General features: G+C 48.5%; 2 protein-coding genes across 4 annotated transcripts in view; both read left to right on the forward strand.

The window, feature by feature from the left end:
• Positions 1-9,308, forward strand: part of METAP1D (methionyl aminopeptidase type 1D, mitochondrial) — a 50,755-nt gene extending 41,447 nt beyond the window's left edge. For both annotated transcript variants that reach the window (XM_027911603.1, XM_027911604.1), the window contains exons 7-10: positions 7,096-7,193; positions 7,883-7,930; positions 8,807-8,885; positions 9,019-9,308. In XM_027911603.1, the coding sequence (XP_027767404.1) occupies positions 7,096-7,193; positions 7,883-7,930; positions 8,807-8,885; positions 9,019-9,097 (304 nt within the window). In that variant the 3' untranslated portion in view covers positions 9,098-9,308. The remainder of the gene's footprint in view (positions 1-7,095; positions 7,194-7,882; positions 7,931-8,806; positions 8,886-9,018) is intronic.
• Positions 9,309-11,411: 2,103 nt separating this feature from the next.
• DLX1 (distal-less homeobox 1) lies at positions 11,412-16,019 on the forward strand. 2 transcript variants are annotated; one of them, XM_027911606.1, is made up of 4 exons: positions 11,412-13,289; positions 13,798-13,997; positions 14,359-14,512; positions 14,820-16,019. In XM_027911606.1, exons 1-4 carry the CDS (start codon positions 12,977-12,979, stop codon positions 14,888-14,890), a joined length of 738 nt encoding a protein of 245 aa, XP_027767407.1. In that variant the 5' UTR covers positions 11,412-12,976; the 3' UTR covers positions 14,891-16,019. The 2 variants fall into 2 exon arrangements, with proteins under 2 accessions (XP_027767407.1, XP_027767406.1); XM_027911605.1 differs by having other exon boundaries at positions 14,359-16,019.
• The last annotated feature ends 3,134 nt before the right edge of the window (positions 16,020-19,153 follow it).

A 19,153-nucleotide genomic window follows, 5' to 3' on the forward strand; every position in this document is an offset into this window, starting at 1 on the left:
TCTCTGAGAGGTAATTATCCTTTTCCTGTCACGGAACAACAAATGATAGCTAACTACAGAGGCACATTTGCAGTAGTCACATTCATCAACTGCAGAAAAAAAATTCAATTTAATTGTGCAACACAGCTGCACATAGGCTTTTTGAGCATTTCTGTTGTTCTCCCTGTCTTGCTATTCCTCCCTCCAGATCTATTTTTTAAACTTTTTTTCTGGTTATTTTTTTCCCCCTTTTTGTCTCTTCTTCCATTTTTACTCTCTGTACTTTCTTGTTAAAGTAATTTTCCTTTGTGGCTCTCATTCTTTTTTCCCCATTGAAGGCTATGAATGTAGAAAATTATCACAATTACTCATATAATTGAGCCTCTTTGTAGCAAGTGCAACTCCAGTAGCCTTTCTCCATCATGAAAATGGTTTCATTATAGGGTTTTTCATATTCTCTGACACCATCTACACAGAGGAACAGGCGTGCAGATGAGATGTACTAGGAACAGGGTAGATCAGTAAGGTCACAGTAGGAATAATTAGCTCTGCTATGGAAAGAGCATCTAGGCCTTTTACTGCTACATAAATGTACTGTCCATGGCTTTTAGTCACAAAAAAACTTACTAACAAATGGAGCTCCCGCCTACTACTTTGAAAAAAAGATTTGTATCAACACTACAATTTTCCATCATTAAGACTAATAACACAGAGCCTAGTATACATCAAGGGGAATAAAAAGAAAAATCTCACATTCAAGTGGCGGCTGGGTGCTGACCTTTGTTCCCTTTTTTTGTGTTCAACTTAACTCTTTACAAAAAAGAGCCACACGCCACACCAACATGCAGGTGAACTCCAGCTAGTGCTAGTAAAGCATGGCATTCAGTTGGAAAATCTGATAAATCTCCATGCAGGATAATGCATTTCATTACAGATTCACTACATTAATTTTAGCTGTATTAAAAAAAAAAAAAAAGGGAAGAAGAAGAAGAAAGAGTTGAATGTGACATTGGATTTTTGCTCTGTTGGTACAGAGGTCAGTTTGCCTGCAAAGTGTAAATATATAGTCACCGCCTCCTCTGAAAAGCAGATTAATCAAAGCTTGTGACTGCTCAAAACTACATGTGAAATAGCAGGTCATTAACTTTATTTCTCAAGATTTTACCATGTTGACGATTTGAATGTGCTGATTTGCTTAGAACTACTTTAACACTGCCTGTGCTGAAAGATCACCTTGGCTCGGTGAAACTGTGTATTTCAGATTGTTTGTCATTCAGCATTTGCTTGCAGACAGACATATAATGTATAATACATACATATATACATCAAAATCTGAAGTTTCAGAAGAGTTCGTTATAATACCTGAGAACAAGCACCTACAAACTGAAAACATTTAGGTCCATCAGAATGGAAATTGGCTAAGTTTCTTTCATCAGTATTTCTATAAGGGTGCTCAAGTGATATGCAGAATCCATCTTACACACAAATAATCAGAATATTTTCTTTCTACAGTAGGTTTGGGAATAATTATATCTCAGAGGTAAGTTTGCAGTCAGTATTCAAACGTAGTCTTTGTTGTGGAAGCTCAGTAGCTGACACTGAATATTTCTTTGATAGCAGTTCCTTCTCCCATCGGCTACAAGTTGCAATAAAAAATTGCATGGGAGTTACTTTGCTTAAAATTTGGGTCTTTGCTAACTCCCATTGAAAGGGATGTCAAAACTGTTGGTCAGCTCCAGTGGAAATGAAATTGGGCCCTATGGTCCATTTTCTTTTACCATTTCTGACATTTCTCTTTCAGATATAAATAAATCTAGTTTGAAATCTGCTTTTTAGTCAGTGAGTTTAGGTCCATGAAAGTCTTGAGAGTAGAGAGCTAAAAAACTTAAACATGATATTGTTAAATAAACCGATTTCCAACTCCTACCAAAAAAAAAACGTAGTGGTGAAAGTATTAATAAATGGTTTAAAATGTTTAACTCCTAAGTATATGTTTTGATATTAATTTAGAACAATATAAAGCAGATTTTTAAAAAAATCTGTTTCTATCAGATTATGCACATTTAAACAATAAGTGGCTCAGGCAAAATAAGTCATTTTAATGTCATCTGTGATAGATTTTCCTTGACAGCTACTGTAAATTACAATTACACTGCTTCTCTCTCCACTTGAAAGTAAGCATTGCAATAAATTATCTTTTATTTCAATCCATCATGTCTGCTTTCAGAAACAGAGAACCTCAAATAAAAGTTCAGCACTATTGTAAGAAAAATACAATAATTTGTGTTCCAGTTTGAAACTAAAATGTACCTTTCTTTCAAAAAACAATTGTTGGCTTTCAAAAATATTTCTAATTATACCTCAACATTTATTGTCATTATAGGGAATCCCTGAACCTGTGCATTCCCTCAGTCTAGGATTACTATTTAAGAAGAAAACACTTGAATATTTTTCCTATACAATTTCATAATTTCTCAAATTAGACACTATATTACCATTCCAAATAGATATTTTTATCTCCAGTAAATATAGTTTAGGCTGATGCTGCTTTCAGTATTTTTTTTAAAAAAGCAAATATGCCATTCAGTAGCAAATCTGCTAAGAATATATCTAAGAAAAACATAGTTACTTCTAATTTATTTTAAAAAAAAATCAGATCCCTACGTAAGAACACAATTGTCATAGGGCTGTTACAGCTCTCAGTGTTTCTCAAGTGTGTTCACTGACAAGAAGTGTAAGACATTGGTTTAGCAACTCCAGCCATTCATGTCATGCTGCTCTGCAGGACTGTTTTTGATAAAGTTTCATCCCTGAGGAGAGAAGCTGGCTCCGTGGGAGAAGCATTCCTGGCTGAGAATCAGTTCACCGGGATGCTCATCCTGGGTAGCAAAGCAGTCTGTTCCATCTTGTCTGACCAGTCGAATTCTTTCTTCCATTGTGCCATCAGAGAGTCCAGAGAAGCAGTTGCTGTCAATGCTGAAAATAGGATTTGTGTCACTTTTTTTTCTTCAGTGAGCGCTAAGAATACTAGACCAGACCTACCTTGAGGAAAAAGTGACAAAATTTGGTAAAAAGGAAAAGAAAATGCTCCTCTAGATGCTTCTGGAGACTATCTGCACAGAGCAGTCACCTAAGGAAATTCTTTCAACCTGCTTTTAAGCTTCTTAACAGGAGGGATTTATCACCCAAGAGCTCCTTTCAGGGGAAGCTTGAGTACTGGGGAGAGCTTTGTAGAGTTGGTCTTTCCTGTTCCTGCTTTGTGGCAGTTTCTGTTAGGCTGCTGACAGGACAGCAATGCCTGTTCCACTCTTATCCCTCCTTTCAGAGAATTAGCTGTTGTCTGGCAACATGGGAAGAGGATGCTCAGACAGCAACTGATACCTGTGTCTCCTGTCTCCGCTCTCAGAGGCACGATAACGCCACAGGAGAGGCTCTGGCAATGGATTTAGGTGGATAGTCTGGCCCTCAGTGATGTTCCTTTACCAGCTTGGCTGCTGCTGATCCATCCCAATGCCTGGCTTTGCCATAAGCAAAAGAGGAGCAGCACTGCAGGCACTCTTGACTCTGCAGCCACTGGGCTGGAACACATAGCAACAAAACATAAAATCAAGTACTGGGCTCGCTAAATGATTAAGCTTTTAATCCTGCCCAATTCGCCTCTGCCCGAGCATGCAACGTGGCTCAAAGAATAATGTCTGTGATGATAAATGTTGTCAGTAGGTATTTTTAACAATGATTATTCTGCAGAAACTTCTTGTTCTCTTTTCATGCTGTCTGTGTGGTGTGGCTCTGGTGCCCCAGCCTTTGCTCTGGAAATGCATACCCCAAGGACGAGGGGAAGTGGCAAACTGGCACGTCTTCTCCCACACACAGCAGATGCCAGGCAGCCCAGTGCAGCTATGCCAACTTCTGCCTCCTGCCTTTGCTGCTTTCCCATTTGCAACCAGGGCTCCTCCAGCTGCCTAAGCATAGACTGCCTTGTGTGCAAGAAGCATCTGATGAAGTTGGGGCTGCAGTCTTTTGGGAAAACTGGAATACAACCTTAAACGGCCACCCCTGACAGATCCTGAGCCGGACAGTGCTCAACCAAAATATTGAAATGTTGTCAGCAGCAAATGTGTGTGAAAATGCTCCAGTCCATGTCATCCTGATTTTTTAATCAGATTGCACAGCCTGGGAATCCTGGAGACCGGAGAGGCTAACCAAGACCAACAGTTCAGTTCACTCTCAGAGCTGTTTCATGGTTACAGCCAACGTGTACATTTACAGGGTTACCTTTGCAAGCAGTAGTTTGGATTAGAAGCTTTGTCTCTTTACTGTAACTCTACAAGCATGTAAGAGCTCACGGGGATTTTTTAAATACTCCAAAGTAAAGCTAGTAGCTGTGGAGAGAAATTCTCCGTAGGTCCTTCTGAAAGACATGCAAATACTAAAACCAGATTGAAAGCAGATGAGTTTCATACCTGCAACTTGTTTCCTCACACACAGGTTTTCTGTGTGACTCTTCAGGTTTATTGACCATGTTACGTTTTACATAAAGAATACCAAGGCTCTGTATGGAGACATTTTTAAGAGGGAAAGAGGAGGGGCATGAGTGTCTGTCAGTGCAGATGTCAAAGCCCTATGAGTTCCAGGATCCCCTGTTTTGATCACAGACAGTAACCACTGAAGCACTGATGCCAACAGAATTGTTTTCAAGCTGTTTGGCAAGAAAGTGGCAGAATTCACCATTGAAATGCATGAGAACTACTTGTTTCACTGCATGAGACACAGGATACTGTCTTCACACTGCCTTCTGTGTGCCCGCTGCTCGTGTGCCTGGTGCCCAGCATGCAGCTGCTGCTGCTGCTACCCTCCTTGTCAGCAGCTGAGTGCTGGGCCAAGAGCTTCTCCTGCCCGATGGAGAGTATGTAGCCATGGTGCTCAGAAAAATAGCTGCACAGAAAGAAAAGAAAGCCTTCTGTCTTCTAACAAAAGATGGATTTTGTTAGGGGAAAAAATCCTCTAATAATACAAAACATCTCAAAAAAATGACTTCACTCTTTCAGGGATGCCATGTAAGGACATCAGCAAAGCTGAATAGTTAGTGGGATCGTTTCTGTTTTTGCAAAAGACCTGCAGAAGAAGGTGAAATAAAACTTTGTCACACATTGCATGGATGTATTTTCCCCATCTCTCTTTAGAGAATCATTTCACCCATATGGGAATCATCATTTGCATTGCTCTTGGTCACCAGAGGTCTTCCATTCATTTTGTGTATGTTTCTGAGGAATCTGATTTTCTAACTCATCACCATTCCCTGTACTTCTTTCTTGGCTTTCAGCATCATCATAGTCAGCAGGCCAAGTCTCTGACCTAGATGTGGGGGATGTGATAGAAAGGCAGGGAAGAAAGTACTTTCCATCTCTAGTAGGACTTTTCACTGCATAATCCTTCATGATTTTTTTCAGCATAAATGATGTAAAAGGTAAAAGCCTGAACTTTGAAAACAAACAAATGAAGCCCAAATTTCTAGCTTTATTGGTAACCCTCTTTGCTAGTACTTTGGACTTTGGGAGCAGCTAAACCTAAAATTTCCATTCTTCTGCAAAGTTAATGAAGAAATGTTATGAGTCTTTGTATCAGAGCAGTGGATAGGTAAAAGCTAATATACAAACCCTGTTAAAACATGCTCTAAGGTCTGAACACTGCAGCATTATTAACCATTGACCCAGCTCTACTCTCTCATTGCCATTTCGCTGTAGTGGAGCAGCATGTTCCTCAATTGCAGTGGCATTAAATTCTGGGACTATGACCCATGGGCACTGGAACCAGCACTGCAGGGTCTGTGAAGCCTGGTGTGCAAAGGGATTACTTTGTACAGCAAGCTGAGGCCACTTTGCACCTGAATAAGAGCTACCCGGTGGGGTTTAACAGGGTTTAATTTCTGTATGAGTTTAAACCTTTATTTGAGTTTCTTAACTTTTTCATTTCTCCACCTGTAGTGAAACTCTCAGAGAACATTTTTTAGGGTGTACTTATAGGCAAACCTGAAGTTCTTAGTACCTACCTTGATTCAAAATAAAGAAATTAGGCTTTTCATGTAAGTGAAATCTCCTCAGGCTAAGTGTCTTCGTGTCTTGCTCCTGTTTGATTTTAGAAATATTGTGGAAATGATATGCAAGGAGGACAAAGGTAGCTACCTTGTCACTTCCAATCTATCTCCAGGTTCTCCCAGATCTCTGCATTTTTCTGTTTTATATGTGGGCAGACCTGTCTGAGCTGCCCCAAATCACTCCCTCCACCACTACTTGAGTACAGGCTGAGCCTGAGAGTGAAGCCTGCAGACATGGGGTGGCCCAGCAGCCAGAAGATACCCCATATAACTCCAGTCCTCCAGTTTTTAAGGACTGAGAAATTTGCTTTCCCAACTTGGGTGGGGATCAGTGGCCAGCCATGGCCCTGCAGGCAGCTCTCAGAGATGCTCCTTCCTGAGGCAGACCATGACAGGCAGGGCAGATCTCCCAGGCAGAACTGAAACACTGTAAGATAAGTTCATTAGCAACACATTGTTATTTAGTGTGAACATATTTTTGGACTTTCAATACATTTTCATACTGAATGTTTGCAGTATTGTAAAACGAAGCTGTAGGGCTCTTAATTCTCTCTGTTGGCAGCAAGAGCCTCCTCTCCTCAGGAAACACAGTGCAAGCACTGGGTCTGCACCTCAGAAGGGCTCGGTAGAGGCTGCGGTTTGGTGGTGTGCTGGGCCCTTGGCTGCCCAACTTGGCAACTTTAGCTGTGCTGTGCCATGTTAAAATTAGTTCCCAGTGTGCTTATGGAAAAGGTTACCCTCCATAAGACAGGAAGACAACATGGTGCCGTCTTGCATAGACAGCAGGGCTGGCACAGGAGCTACCAGCCTCTGCTACCAGCCTCTATACCAGGACTGTTAACTCAGAAACCTAACGGTGGCTCACGGGTACTCGCCCCAGTGGCTGCTGTCTTTCGGAGCGGGTGTGCAGTGGTGACCCAGTGTCGGTGGCAATGCGGTGGCGAGGGCTGGGGCCGTCTAGCAGAGGTGGTGGGTGGTCGGGGCACGCACCCTCACCGTGTCTGTCCTCTTTGCCCCCGCAGCTCAGTGGCGCGGCGAGGTGGCTTCCAGGTCTGCCCCTTCTTCGTCGGCCACGGCATCGGGTCGTACTTCCACGGGCACCCCGAGGTGTGGCACCACGGTAAGCGGCCCCCGCGGCCGGACCCGCCTCCCCCCGCGCCGCTCCGCCGCCGGCGGCGAGGGGACTCCGGGAGGGGAGAGGGAGGGCGGTAAAAGGAGCAGAGCCCCCACAAACCCGCGCACTCTGCCGGCTCAGCGGGGCGGGGGATTGCCGGGGGGGAGCTTTCCTCGCTGGGAAGCTGGAGGGCATCCCCTGCCTTGTTTACCGAAAGTATTTTTGATGACAAATCGTTCATTAACGGAGTTGTCGGGGCAGCCGAGCCCCGCGGACCGCCTTCCCCGCCCCGCTCCGGGCGGCAGCCGCCGTATCCCGCTGCCCCGCATCCCGCCCGCGCCCGAACCACGCCCGCAAAGTTTGTCACGGGGCAAAGGAAAGTGTCTGCTGAAATGTCACAGCCCCCGGCCCGGACGGAGCCGCCGTCGAGGAGGTCCCGTTGCGGCCGGGGTGGGATCGCTTTCGGCGGGTGCTCCGGCCTCATAGCAGGGCCCGGAGTGCACAGTGCCTGCGAACCAAAAGGGGGTTTAAACAAAGTGCTGGTTGCGTTTTCTATTAAAAGTAAAAAAAAAAAAAAAAAAAAAAAAAAAAAAAAAAAAAAAAAAAAAAAAAAAAAAAAAAAAAAAAAAAAAAAAAAAAAAAAAAAAAAAAGAGAGAATCAAGATCCATAAACACGTTTTTATTTTCTTTTTTAGCCAATGACAGCGATTTGTTAATGGAAGAGGGGATGGCGTTCACAATAGGTTAGTAACTCTCTGCTGTGGTTTTCTATTAAACCGGGAGCTGCCCAGATCCGTTAAATTTCTTTATTAGGATATAGAAATAGCTATGCAGACAGGAGGATGTCGGTGACACTGACCCCTTAGGAAGCAGATTAAAATATAATTTTTTTTAAATTATAACTAAGGGACCATGTGGGTGAAACGGCTTTCAAATTGCAAGATTTAAAAAATTAAATGTTTTTTACAAGTCTTACTAATACTTGATGCATATTTTTGGTGAGGAAAAGACTCTACCAGCACACTTGGATTGAGGAGGGTGAGAAGGATGTGATCATGTCCCTGAAGCCGAGCAGCCTGGTGGCACTTAGTCATTCACTGCCTGCCAGAGCTGCTGTTGGGTTTGGGGACGGCAGTGGTAACCAGCCGGAGCCTTGCCCCGCAGACTGATGGTGCTCACTTCCAGTCGTGGAAAGATGCTGGGGGAAAAACGCTCTTTCTCACTGTGTGGCTAAATGGCACAGCAATTAGAGGGAAATAAGAAAATTGTTGTTTTGCTGATTTAATGAACATTTTAAGCCTGTTTTAAAAATTCAAATATTTAAAACTATCTGCTGTTTATAAATGTGGTTGGTGCTTTGGTTATTATCCACGGGGTCTTAATTAAAGCTTGATTAAAATTCCCTGCTTTTACAAAGGGAACGGGCAACTTCCTACCTTGATATTTCGTCTTCCTTTTTAATTCACATTTCATTGTGACAAGAGAGTGTCAGCCTAGGAAGGACATGACCTGTGTGGAAGGGGAGCTAACTGCTGGGACATCCCCCCCTTCTTGCTTGTTTCACAATCCACACAGGAGTGCAACCAACTTCAGAATACATTTTGTTTTTCTTGCTGCAGAGCCAATAATAATGGAAGGATCCCCCGAATTTAAGATTCTGAAGGATAAATGGACGGCAATTTCTGTAGACAATAAAAGGTGCCTGATTTTATTTTTTGTTATTTCCTTAGCCGTGGAACTCATCACTGACAGACAAAAAAGCCCAAACAGATGAGTTTTCATGTATGGTGGATGCATTTGCCCCGTAATAACTGCTAAATGTGCATTTCAGATCAGCACAATTTGAACATACCATTGTGATTACCTCAGAAGGAGCAGAAATCCTCACTAGACTGGTGGAAGAAACCTAAAGATGGAACAAGGAATGGAGGGACTTGCTGTACTTCTGGGTTTTCCAGTTTCACTCAGTACAGAGAAGAGATTTCTGTAATTTCTCTGGGGTGTGGGTGTTGTGTAAGTCACTGCAGGGGACAGAAAAAGCAGCTTGAGGGATCGGCTCTGGACACAGTCCTTTCTGTGTGTTACCTGGTGAGTAATAAAAGTCCCTTGACTTGTTTGTGACCCTTGCAGCAGCCATGCACAGTCTACAAGTGTAAAAGTTTGGGTTATTTGGAGTGAGGGACAGAGAGGGGGTCCTCTCTCTTCCAAATCCTATATGGGACAAACAGGTATCAGATGACACAGTCTTTGTGCAGCTGAGAGGACAGAGAAAGATAGTAATTTCCCTTTATAGCTGAGCTGTGGAGTCAATTTGTCTTCACTGCGATTAGCACAGTGCTGTTTCTCAGGCTGTAACTTCTGCTAGGATGGAAAAAAGTTTCGGAAGAGTGTCAGGCAGAGGCAGCAGCCTCTTCCCCGCATCCTTCCCAGCAGCAATCCCCCCCCTTCTTGCCTCTTTTTACATAGCACAAAAAATGATTAAAAATGAGATGCGAAGCATGCCTCTCTGGGGATCAATAATTGCCCTGCTTGAAGAATTAGCCGGTTTGGGGTAATCACTGCTCTGCGGTGCCCACATTAGTTAAGGGAAAGGCACTCTACAGTTTAAGCATCTTATGGAAACAGAGGAGATGTGGGTCTCTCTCAACCCCATGCTCTCTGTGGTCCTGTCCTGGGCCTGCGGGAGTGCAGGATTTGATTTGCAATTTAGCCAGTTGCTGACCATCCTATCAGGCCAGATGGGTCTGGCACTGGAACTTGGAGGCTCTGAGAGCAGGACCTGGTCCTATGAAATGCAGGGTAGCCTTGGAGATAAATGACTTCCAGAAGTTCCCCAAGGCAGCAGCAGTGCAGTTTGGTACAGATAATTTGTTCCCCATTGCAGGGGGATGCGGTCCTGTGCTGAGGGCTGGCCGGGTGCACATTCAGGCAACCAGGGAAGCTCACCACCGGCTCCCTCAGTGGTCCCAGGAAGAAGTAAGCCTCTTTCTTACAGCTTTACACGGCTGTTTGCTTTCACTCAAGTACAGGGAGCTCTCAGCTCTAATAGTTTCTAACAGCATCGTTTCAAAAAGCAGGGACCCCCCTCCCTGAACACGGCTAACACCGCAGGGCAGCCGCTCAGCGTTGTCCTCCCCAAGAGGAGCATGAAACATTGCAGCCAAGTTTACAAATACACAGAAATTAAATAGCACGAGCAACTCTCAGCACTGCCCGGAGGGGGATGTGTTTTGTTCCCTTACATTCTGTCGCCCGAGTCGCATTGCATTGCCCCCTCTGAGGGGCACTGGGGACGGATGGGTGTCCTGTGCATCCCGGAGGCGCTCCAGGGGCGTCTCCCGTGGATTTTGGCCACGCTGGGAGCACCTGGATGGCACCGCATCCAGAAGTGCCAAGCTTCTCACCATCGTCTGCCCCTCTGCCTCTTGTCCTGCGCTTATCGCGGTGTGGGGTGAGACGGGAGCGGGGCAGCCGGGAGTAGGGAACCTCCTTCAGCCCGGCATAAGGGGACTGCTGGCAGCTCCTGGTAATCGCTGTTCACCCCTAAGTCCTTTAGGTAACTCTGGGGGGACTGCAGGTTTTACCATCCGCTGCAGAGCAGTGGAGGCCAGGCGGAGGCATTGATGGCACACGTTTGTAATCCTAATTATGAACAAGACTAAAGAGATGTGTCGGCTGTGCGGGGACAGCCAGCGCCTCGCACAAAGCCGTCACGCAGGAGGTCTTGCCAGGCCAACACGATGAGAACCCCGACGTGGCAATCGCGGGTCAGGGGCATCCCTTGGCCCCTCCGCGCCCGCCGAAGCCGCGCTGCCCGGGGCCGGCGATGTGCGGAGAGGCAGCGGCCCCGCTCAGGAGCGTGGATATTAGCAGAGCCCCACCGACCGGTCCGCGGGGTTTTGGCGGGGCCGGCGGAACTGTGGCTCGACTTGGGACTGCCTGCGCTTGGTCGGCCAGAGGAGGTAACGGCGGACCCTGCGGGCACAGATCAGCCTCCCCTCCCTGGAGCCGTCGGGCTGAGGCCGACGAAGGTGCCGGAGCTGCCGGAGCACCCCGTCCCCTCTGCGGGCAAGCGCCCAAAACCGCCTCGGGGGGTCACTTACATGGCCGGGGGGCAGAGTCGGCTGCCAGGGGACACCGTGCGTGTGGGGACACACTGCCACTGCCCGTTCCGCGCCAAGCCTCGGGGAGTTTGTGAGAATGAACTTTGCGTATCGCGCGCAAACCAAAAAGAAAAATGGAGGGAAAGAGGAAGTAAAAGAGGCATTAGGAGACGAGCAATTAAAACCGACAGAGCCGCTAATGAAAAGGTGGAGGGGGGGGACAGGAGCAGAGGGTCTCGGTTGTGCCAGCTCTGCAGTTCAGGAGCCGGCTACTTCACGGACCGTCGCTGCCCAGAGGAGTCTGAACACCGTGCGGACGCTGCCGGGGGTGCCCCAGCTCCGCTGCCGGCGCTAATACTTCTAACGACATCAACGCCGCGATTTGTTTTAAATGTTCACTTTTATTGGTGTTCTCCCTTTGCCAAAATGTGCTTGATTACATAGATGTGGTGCCGTGATAACTGCGCACCCTAGACAGCCTAGGTGTAACCGGGAAAGTTCAGCCCAGGCCAGATCAAATCCCAGGCTGTTTAATGCTGGAAGGCTGCATGTTGCTATTAGTGTTAAATATATGGCTAATTATGCGTATGAAAATTAAACATCAGTGTTATGCTAATGGGGCCGCCTTCAGCTGTGGATCAGAGCACTTGAGACTAGCATTTAATCAAATGAATCAGTAACTAATACATCTGCACGTGTGAACTTTCACAAGATCATTTTCCTGTTACAGTCACACCGCAGAATTATGAAAGAAATAATTATCAACACTTTCTAATTATCTAGCAAAGTAATTTGGGATTCATCGTGGGCTTTCTGGGGAGGATCTCCCAAGTCCCACCTCATTTACCTCTCACACGTGCGGAAGTTTTCATTTTAAGCTCAAACTCGCCGTTGGCCCATTTTAGGGCGATTTTTTTTTTTTTTAGATTGTTTTTTTCCCTTTAAAACAATAACGGCAGGAGCCGGGCGGCACGATCCGGAGGCAAGGGCGGCGCTGGGACCAGCGGGCCGAGGCCGAGAAGCCCCTGCGCGCCTGCGGAGCGCGGCCGGCCGGCCAGCCGGAGCCCGCTCTCTTTGTCCGCGGGTCCCGCCGTAGCGGAGCGGGGCGGGAGCGGCGGAACCCCCGCAGCCCGGCGGCACCGGCGGAGCGCGGCCGCTGCCCCTCGGCGCCGCCTGCGCGGCGAGGAGCCGGGAAGAGCGGAGGGGTTGCGCTGCCTTCCGCCGAGATCCAGACCGGCGCCTCCGGTCGCGGGCGGCCGGGAGCGGACGGCCGGCGATGGAGCGGGTCCCTGACGACTCGTTGTCCCGGACCGGGCCGGCGCGGGGCTCGGTGCCGTCGGGCGGCCGCTCTCGGGGACGCGCCGCCAGCTCCGCGCTCACCGCGGTCCGGGCGAGCCCCGAGCGCCAGGGACCAATCCAAAGCGATTATGCAAGACGGCGGACCAATCAGCTCCGCCGTCTCATGAATATTCATAGGCTTGGCTGAGTCAAAGCTTTTAGGCGAGTTTGTGTAGATCTACAGCATCATGCTTAGACTTTTCAAAGAGACAAACTCCATTTTCTTATGAATGGAAAGTGAAAAACCCTGTTCCGCTTAAATTGGGTTCTTTCCTGTCCTGAGAAACACAACAGACCCCAAAAAGGCAAGCTGAAGAGAGAACACACACACAGACCAAGCGACAAGAAATGACCATGACCACCATGCCAGAGAGTCTAAATAGCCCCGTCTCAGGGAAGGCTGTCTTTATGGAGTTTGGGCCGCCCAGCCAGCAAATGTCTCCTTCTCCCATGTCCCACGGACACTATTCCATGCACTGTTTACACTCCGCGGGCCACTCTCAGCCTGACAGCTCGTACAGCACAGCTTCGTCCTTCTCCCGACCGCTGGGCTACCCCTATGTGAACTCGGTCAGCAGCCACTCGACCAACCCCTACATCAGTTCAGTGCAGTCCTACCCCAACAGCTCCAGCCTGACTCAGACCCGGTTAGAGGAGACAGGTAGGTGCACTCGGCTTTGGGGAGGGGGGAAGGGGGGAGGGAAGGCAAGGAGGGAGGGAGGGTGCTTGTATTAAAAAAAAAAAAATCTATCGGGGGAAAAAAATTAAATTAAATTGCAAAATATTAGTCAAGAGAAGCTGAGGATCACAGGGGACCAATACACAGAGTACACAATGCCTGGCTGGAAAAGAAACCAACCCAGATGTGCACGTATTAGTCTTCGTAATTATTTATTGCGTAGTGCTATAAACAATGTATGCAATTAAGGGTAATTAAACCTAAACTGCAGCCTGTAAAAATAGCAAACTTTCTCTGGGAAGAAGCCTGGGCTGCCATAATCGCCCGGAGCCTTTGTTAGCGTTACTCGAGCTTCACTTTTCTTCCTTCTCATTATTGTTATTGTTGATGTTGTTGCTGTTATTGTTACTGCTGCTGCTATTACTTTTACTGCTATTATTGCTATTGCTGCTATTATTATTATTTATTCTGCATCGTTTGTTGTTCATAGGGGCCGAATCGGAGAAAAGCACTGTGGTAGAAGGAGGGGAAGTTCGCTTTAATGGGAAAGGGAAAAAAATTCGCAAACCCAGGACTATTTACTCCAGTTTGCAGCTACAGGCTTTGAACAGGAGGTTCCAGCAGACCCAGTACCTGGCTCTCCCTGAAAGAGCCGAGCTCGCAGCATCTCTGGGACTCACCCAGACCCAGGTACAGCGCCGACTAAGCCAGGTCCTCTCCCGTGTCCCCTCCCTGTCCCCACAGCCGGCGTGGGAGACCCCACGCCTAATGCAGACGGGTCACAGCCGCGGGCGACGGGGCCCGGCGCGACGCCCGTCCCGCCGCGGAGGCGCACCCGGTGCGCAGAGGCCCCCGCGGGGCCCGCTGGGCTTGGCGGGGGGGGGGGTCTTATTGGGTGGTTTGCCATCACAAAATAACACAACAGCCACGGGGGGAATAAGGGAGAGAAGCTGCGGGGCCTCTGGGTGCGGGGATCCGTGGGATCCGGGAGGGTGGGGGAATGCTGGACCGTACCGAGGCATGCTGAGCCCTGCCCCGTTGCCGTTCACAGGTGAAGATTTGGTTTCAGAACAAGCGTTCCAAATTCAAGAAGCTGATGAAGCAAGGAGGAGCCACCCTGGAGAGCAGCGCCTTGACCAACGGCAGGGCTCTCTCGGGCAGCTCGCCACCCGTGCCCCCAGTGTGGAATACCACCTCCGCCTCCGGTAAGGCCTCGTCGGGGACCCCGGGCACCTACATCCCCAGCTACACGTCGTGGTATCCTTCAGCCCACCAAGAAGCTATGCAGCAGCCGCAACTCATGTGATTATAAATACGTTTTCCCCTAATGCAAGCACTATCCGTCCCAAAAAGAATTTAAATTATCACGGAAAAAAATAATTAAGTAAAATAAAAGGAAAGGGGGAAAAAAAATCTAAAAGAGGGGGGAAGAGAGAGAGAGAGAGACGAAAAAAAAAAACCACAAAAGAAATCCAAGCAAACAAACAAACAGGAGGTCTCTTGCCCATCCAGCCATTAGGACGCTGCACGGTAGCTCGGTGCAGGAGAGCACAGATGTGATGCGGGCCGGTTCCCACCGCTGACAGCTGACGGAGCGGCCCCGAGCACCGCACAACAGCCTGGGAGCAGAGCGAGCGCCGGCCGCGGCTTTGTGGGACAATCAGAAAAAGATGTGTTTTTTTGGGGGGGAAGCCCTCTCCTCTGTCCTGTCTGTCTGTCTGTGTCTGTTGAAATGTAGGTCATTTATTTACTACCCCGATCTGACTGTCTCTTCAATTACAAGGGGAAAGGAAGCTGTACAATTTACCGGAGCTTCTTTCCCTAGACATTTTCTGTACCTTTCACTATCCATCTGTATATTTTTTTGTTGTTGTTAAAAGGGGAAGACAGGGGTTTTATTTATTGATTTAAATTACCACTATGAGAGTGCTAGAAACAAACTCAGTTTGCTGAGTGCACTGCTCGGACGCACAGTTTAAACAAAATCACAGACGGTCCGTCGTCCCGTTCCCCCCGCCCCTCCTCGAATAAATCACCACGAGGGAAGGATGCGATTTTAACTTTGACAATAACTTTTATACTTCGCTGGTGTGGAGAGGTTTGGTCCGAATGATTTGCATTTCTCGCGTATTTAACAAAGGAAATAAATGCACATTGTTTGGTACTCTGAAGTTGAATCGCAGCAGCTGCCGAGCGCTTTGCTGAGGTGAAGCAAGGCGCGGAGGACGGAACGAGAGCCCCGAGGGCGGCGGCGACGGGGGGGACCCGCCGGGAGAGCGGGCGGGCGCACCCGCGCAGTCCCGGCGCGGCCTCCCCGCGCAAAGCCGGCCCAAAGTCGAAATGCACAAACCGACGTGCAGGAGCTACTCGCTGTACATATTTTATTCTTAATTATTATTATTATTATTGTTCTGTAAACATGTTGCACAAATTTAGCCTTTTTTAATTATTATTTCCGTTCTGTTTCGTGTGGCTGTAAAACATGATGCTTTGTGTACTGAGATCTTGACATTTTACTTGTGAAAGTCGGAAGATGTGATAAACTGAGCTCGGCAGTGTTTAGTGTTCTATATGTCAAAGTTTAGTTTTATATTGAGAATGTTAACTTATTGCTTTGTATCTGGGGGAGGAAATGGAAAAAACCCACACAAAATCTTTGTACATAAGTTATAAAGTTTCTTTGAGACAGTAAAATTATGGTTTGGAAAAAGAGACACGCGTGCTCCCTGTCTACCAGCGCGGCCAGGAGCGGGACCCGGGCCAGGCTCCGCGCTCCGCGGCAGGACGGTGGTGGCCGTAAACCGGAGCTGACACACAGGACAGGGCAGCGTGTCCCCCTGCGCCCCGCCAGACCCAGTCAGACGGCGGCGGCTGCCGCGATGGGCCGCGGGACCCTCAGCCAGGGAGTCGCTCCGGGCCGAGAGGGATCCGGGAACAGTTCCTGGGACGGGAGAGGGATGTGGACAGGCCAGGACAGCCCCGGCCCCCGTCCCGACAGCCGAGCCGGCTGCCTACCCGCGCATCCCGTCGGCGGCGAGGCCGTGCCGGTGCGGCCGCGCTCACCCCGCGCCGGGCTCAGCCCGGGCCACTATTGGGGTCAGCAAAGCGCTGCAGAGCGAAGGGAACCGGGAGCGGCGGGGCTTGGCGGGCTGGCCGTGCGAGTCTCTGCGCGCAGGTTCCGCGGCGGATCCCCCGTGCAGCCCCACCGGCCATGCTCGCCCACCCCGAGAGACGCACCCACTCCCCACTTCGCGGGGCCGGGACGCAGCTGATGCGGCAGCGCAGCACCCGCCCCGGCGCGCACACGGGGCGCAGTGGCGCGCTGGATGTTGAATCCGACCTGGGCAACGCTCCCCATCTTTGCATTTCCCGCGGTGCCACGACCCGAGCCCGGACCCGATCGGCCTGAAGCCCTCAGTGGAGCCGGAAGGCTCCGCGTCCCCGCAGCGCCCCAGGATCCGCGCAGTTCCCGCGGCAGCTCAGCCCGAGACCACAAATGCCTTTAACCGGACAGGAACGGGGTGGTCAAGCAGCTTGGAGCACTTTAAAGATATATTAGCTTCTCCTAATTCAATAACGTCTTGCTAACAGTTCAAATAGAGAAATTATTAGTTTTCTCTCAGCGAGGCGGTCTTGAGTTAGAGGCTATTATAATTGTACATTTGAAAATGTTAATCTCAATACAGGCCTAATTAATTCTGCTTTGTTGCTGACAAGTAGTTCATCAAATATCTGATTCGAAGATTTTCATAATGAGGATATTAATTAAACTATGAATAATCCAAAGGTGCTTATATTGAAACAATACCTCATTACAATGATTAAGTCCTGATTTCGAATATTATACCTTTACCAATTGTCACCCGGCAAACACAACCTTATGGATGAGCCTGTAAATGGCAAAATGTAATTTTGGGATATATTTTTTCCTTGTTGGGGAAAAAAAAAAAAAGTGCCCCTCATTTTCAAACACTTCTGAAATAGGTTACACACAGCTTAATGATGATCAAAATGACTCTTTTCTGCAAAAAAAGACCCCAAAGTGCGCGTACAGCTGCAAACCCAAGAGGGTCAGCATCATTTCACTGTATTCTCTTCTTGATTACAAGCCGAGCCCATCAAACACAACATAATTACAGTAATTTCAGGTTTATTTATTCTAATGCAGTTTCCCCATCTCTCTGGTAATTATGAGCAATTTTTTCGCCCAGGGAATCTTTTTGCATTAACAAAAGAGATAACGCACTGAAAGCCAAATTTGCTGTGCATTGAGAAAAGCGAAGAAAAAAAAAATAAAATAGGTGCGAGCTGCCATCTCTGCAATTCTCCTATATTGGAGCTCTGCAAATTGCTTGCAGGTGTATGGAGCAGAGCTGTCAATAGGAAGGGGCTTCCAAATTAGCAAATGCACAATGTTGAAGTAATGAAGACAGACTTAGCAAAATTGCCAAACAACAGATACCTCTTTAATATCTTCCACCCAAAAAGAAAAAGGAAAAAAAATCCCCTTGGAGTGTCCCTGCGAACCCCCTTCAATGGCTGGGGATGTTGTACATGTGTCAATCTAATTGCAGAGCACAGAGCGGCCCCTGAAACTAGAAAAAAAATCAAATATCAGAGCCCGTTTGCATTCGGAATTTTCTCCCTTCGTTTGACAAAGGGGGATAAGAAATCGCCGTCGACGGTCGTTCCGCTCTTCCCGCCGCCGCCCACCTGTCCCGCTCCCGCCGCCACCACCGGTCTCATGCCCGTGCAAAAGTGCCATGTCCTCCCCGCGTCGGCGCCTTCCCCTCCCAGCTCACGGCTGGGGAGCGGACAGTAACGCGCCCCTCCGCAAGGAACCGACAAACGCGCACCACAAAACCACCGCCGAAAGCGAGCGCTCCCCGGCGCCGGCAGCCCCCGGCCCCACGGCGGCCCCGGCCGGGAGTGTCCCCCCCGCCGCCCCCGCGCCGCTCTGGCCGCGCTGGCTCCGCGGCTGGCGCGGCTCGGCCCCCGGGATCCTCGGCTGGGCTCTGCGCGGCAGCCCCGCCGCCCGGCACGCCGTCCCCGCTCCCTTTCCTCGCCGTGGTGTCGCCGGCGGGAAGTTTTCCAGGGAGACTGGGCCGGCGGAGCCGCCGCCGGTTCTTCCCCCTCTCGCGGCCCGCGCGGGGCATCCATCCACGTCGCGCCCCGTGCACTCACCTACCCCCGCGAGAAAGGAGCCTGTGTCGCCACCCTTACCTTCCGCCTCAGTCCCTGAGGCTCTGGGCACAAGTCTTTGCTTTACAACAAACCAAAGGACCGAACGCGGCTTTTTGCTACGAAAGTTAGAGGAGCGAGTGAGTGTGTGAGAGAGGTAGAGGATAGGGGAGGGAGAAAGAAAGCGAAAAAAAAAAAAAAATTGAAGCCGAGCACAATAATAATATCCTGAGAGTGCAAATGTGGATTGAGATCCCCCAGAGATGCACATGCCTCTGAGCGCAGCAGCCTTTTTGCAGCTCTGCTCTTGCAGAATATGACTGAAATTTTCTGCTATATAGCCTCTGTCTTTATAGCTGATGAAAAAAATTGCAGATTATTAGCATAAATGTTTACTCTTCATTACGCTGATGACATTGTGCACTCGAGATCTTGGTAATCTTTGGGAAAATTATGAGTAATTTTTAAAAATTTTAAAGCAGCAGCAGTTACCATGCAATTCAGGCTAATTCTGCGTAGGCTCCGAACGGATATAATTATCGAGGAGTCAAGATGTTATGCTAAAAACTATGCATTGATATTCCCATTTATTATGTACATACAACTTTGACAATGTTGATGCTTGAAATAGCAGGAAATTGTCTTGCGCAAAAATTACAGTCCAT

Source organism: Empidonax traillii, unplaced genomic scaffold (assembly GCF_003031625.1).
Source record: "Empidonax traillii isolate 1590-97213 ecotype Southwest subspecies unplaced genomic scaffold, ASM303162v1 scaffold33:size3420811, whole genome shotgun sequence".
NCBI classification, from domain to species: Eukaryota; Metazoa; Chordata; class Aves; order Passeriformes; family Tyrannidae; genus Empidonax; species Empidonax traillii.

Excerpts from the sequence above, each read along its gene's own strand:
- DLX1 (XM_027911605.1), top strand. The coding sequence starts at position 12,977 with ATGACCATGACCACCATGCCAGAGAGTCTAAATAGCCCCGTCTCAGGG. Across the intron at positions 13,290-13,797 it reads GACCCGGTTAGAGGAGACAG|GGGCCGAATCGGAGAAAAGC; the intron begins GTAGGTGCACTC and ends TGTTGTTCATAG. Across the intron at positions 13,998-14,358 it reads TGGGACTCACCCAGACCCAG|GTGAAGATTTGGTTTCAGAA; the intron begins GTACAGCGCCGA and ends TGCCGTTCACAG.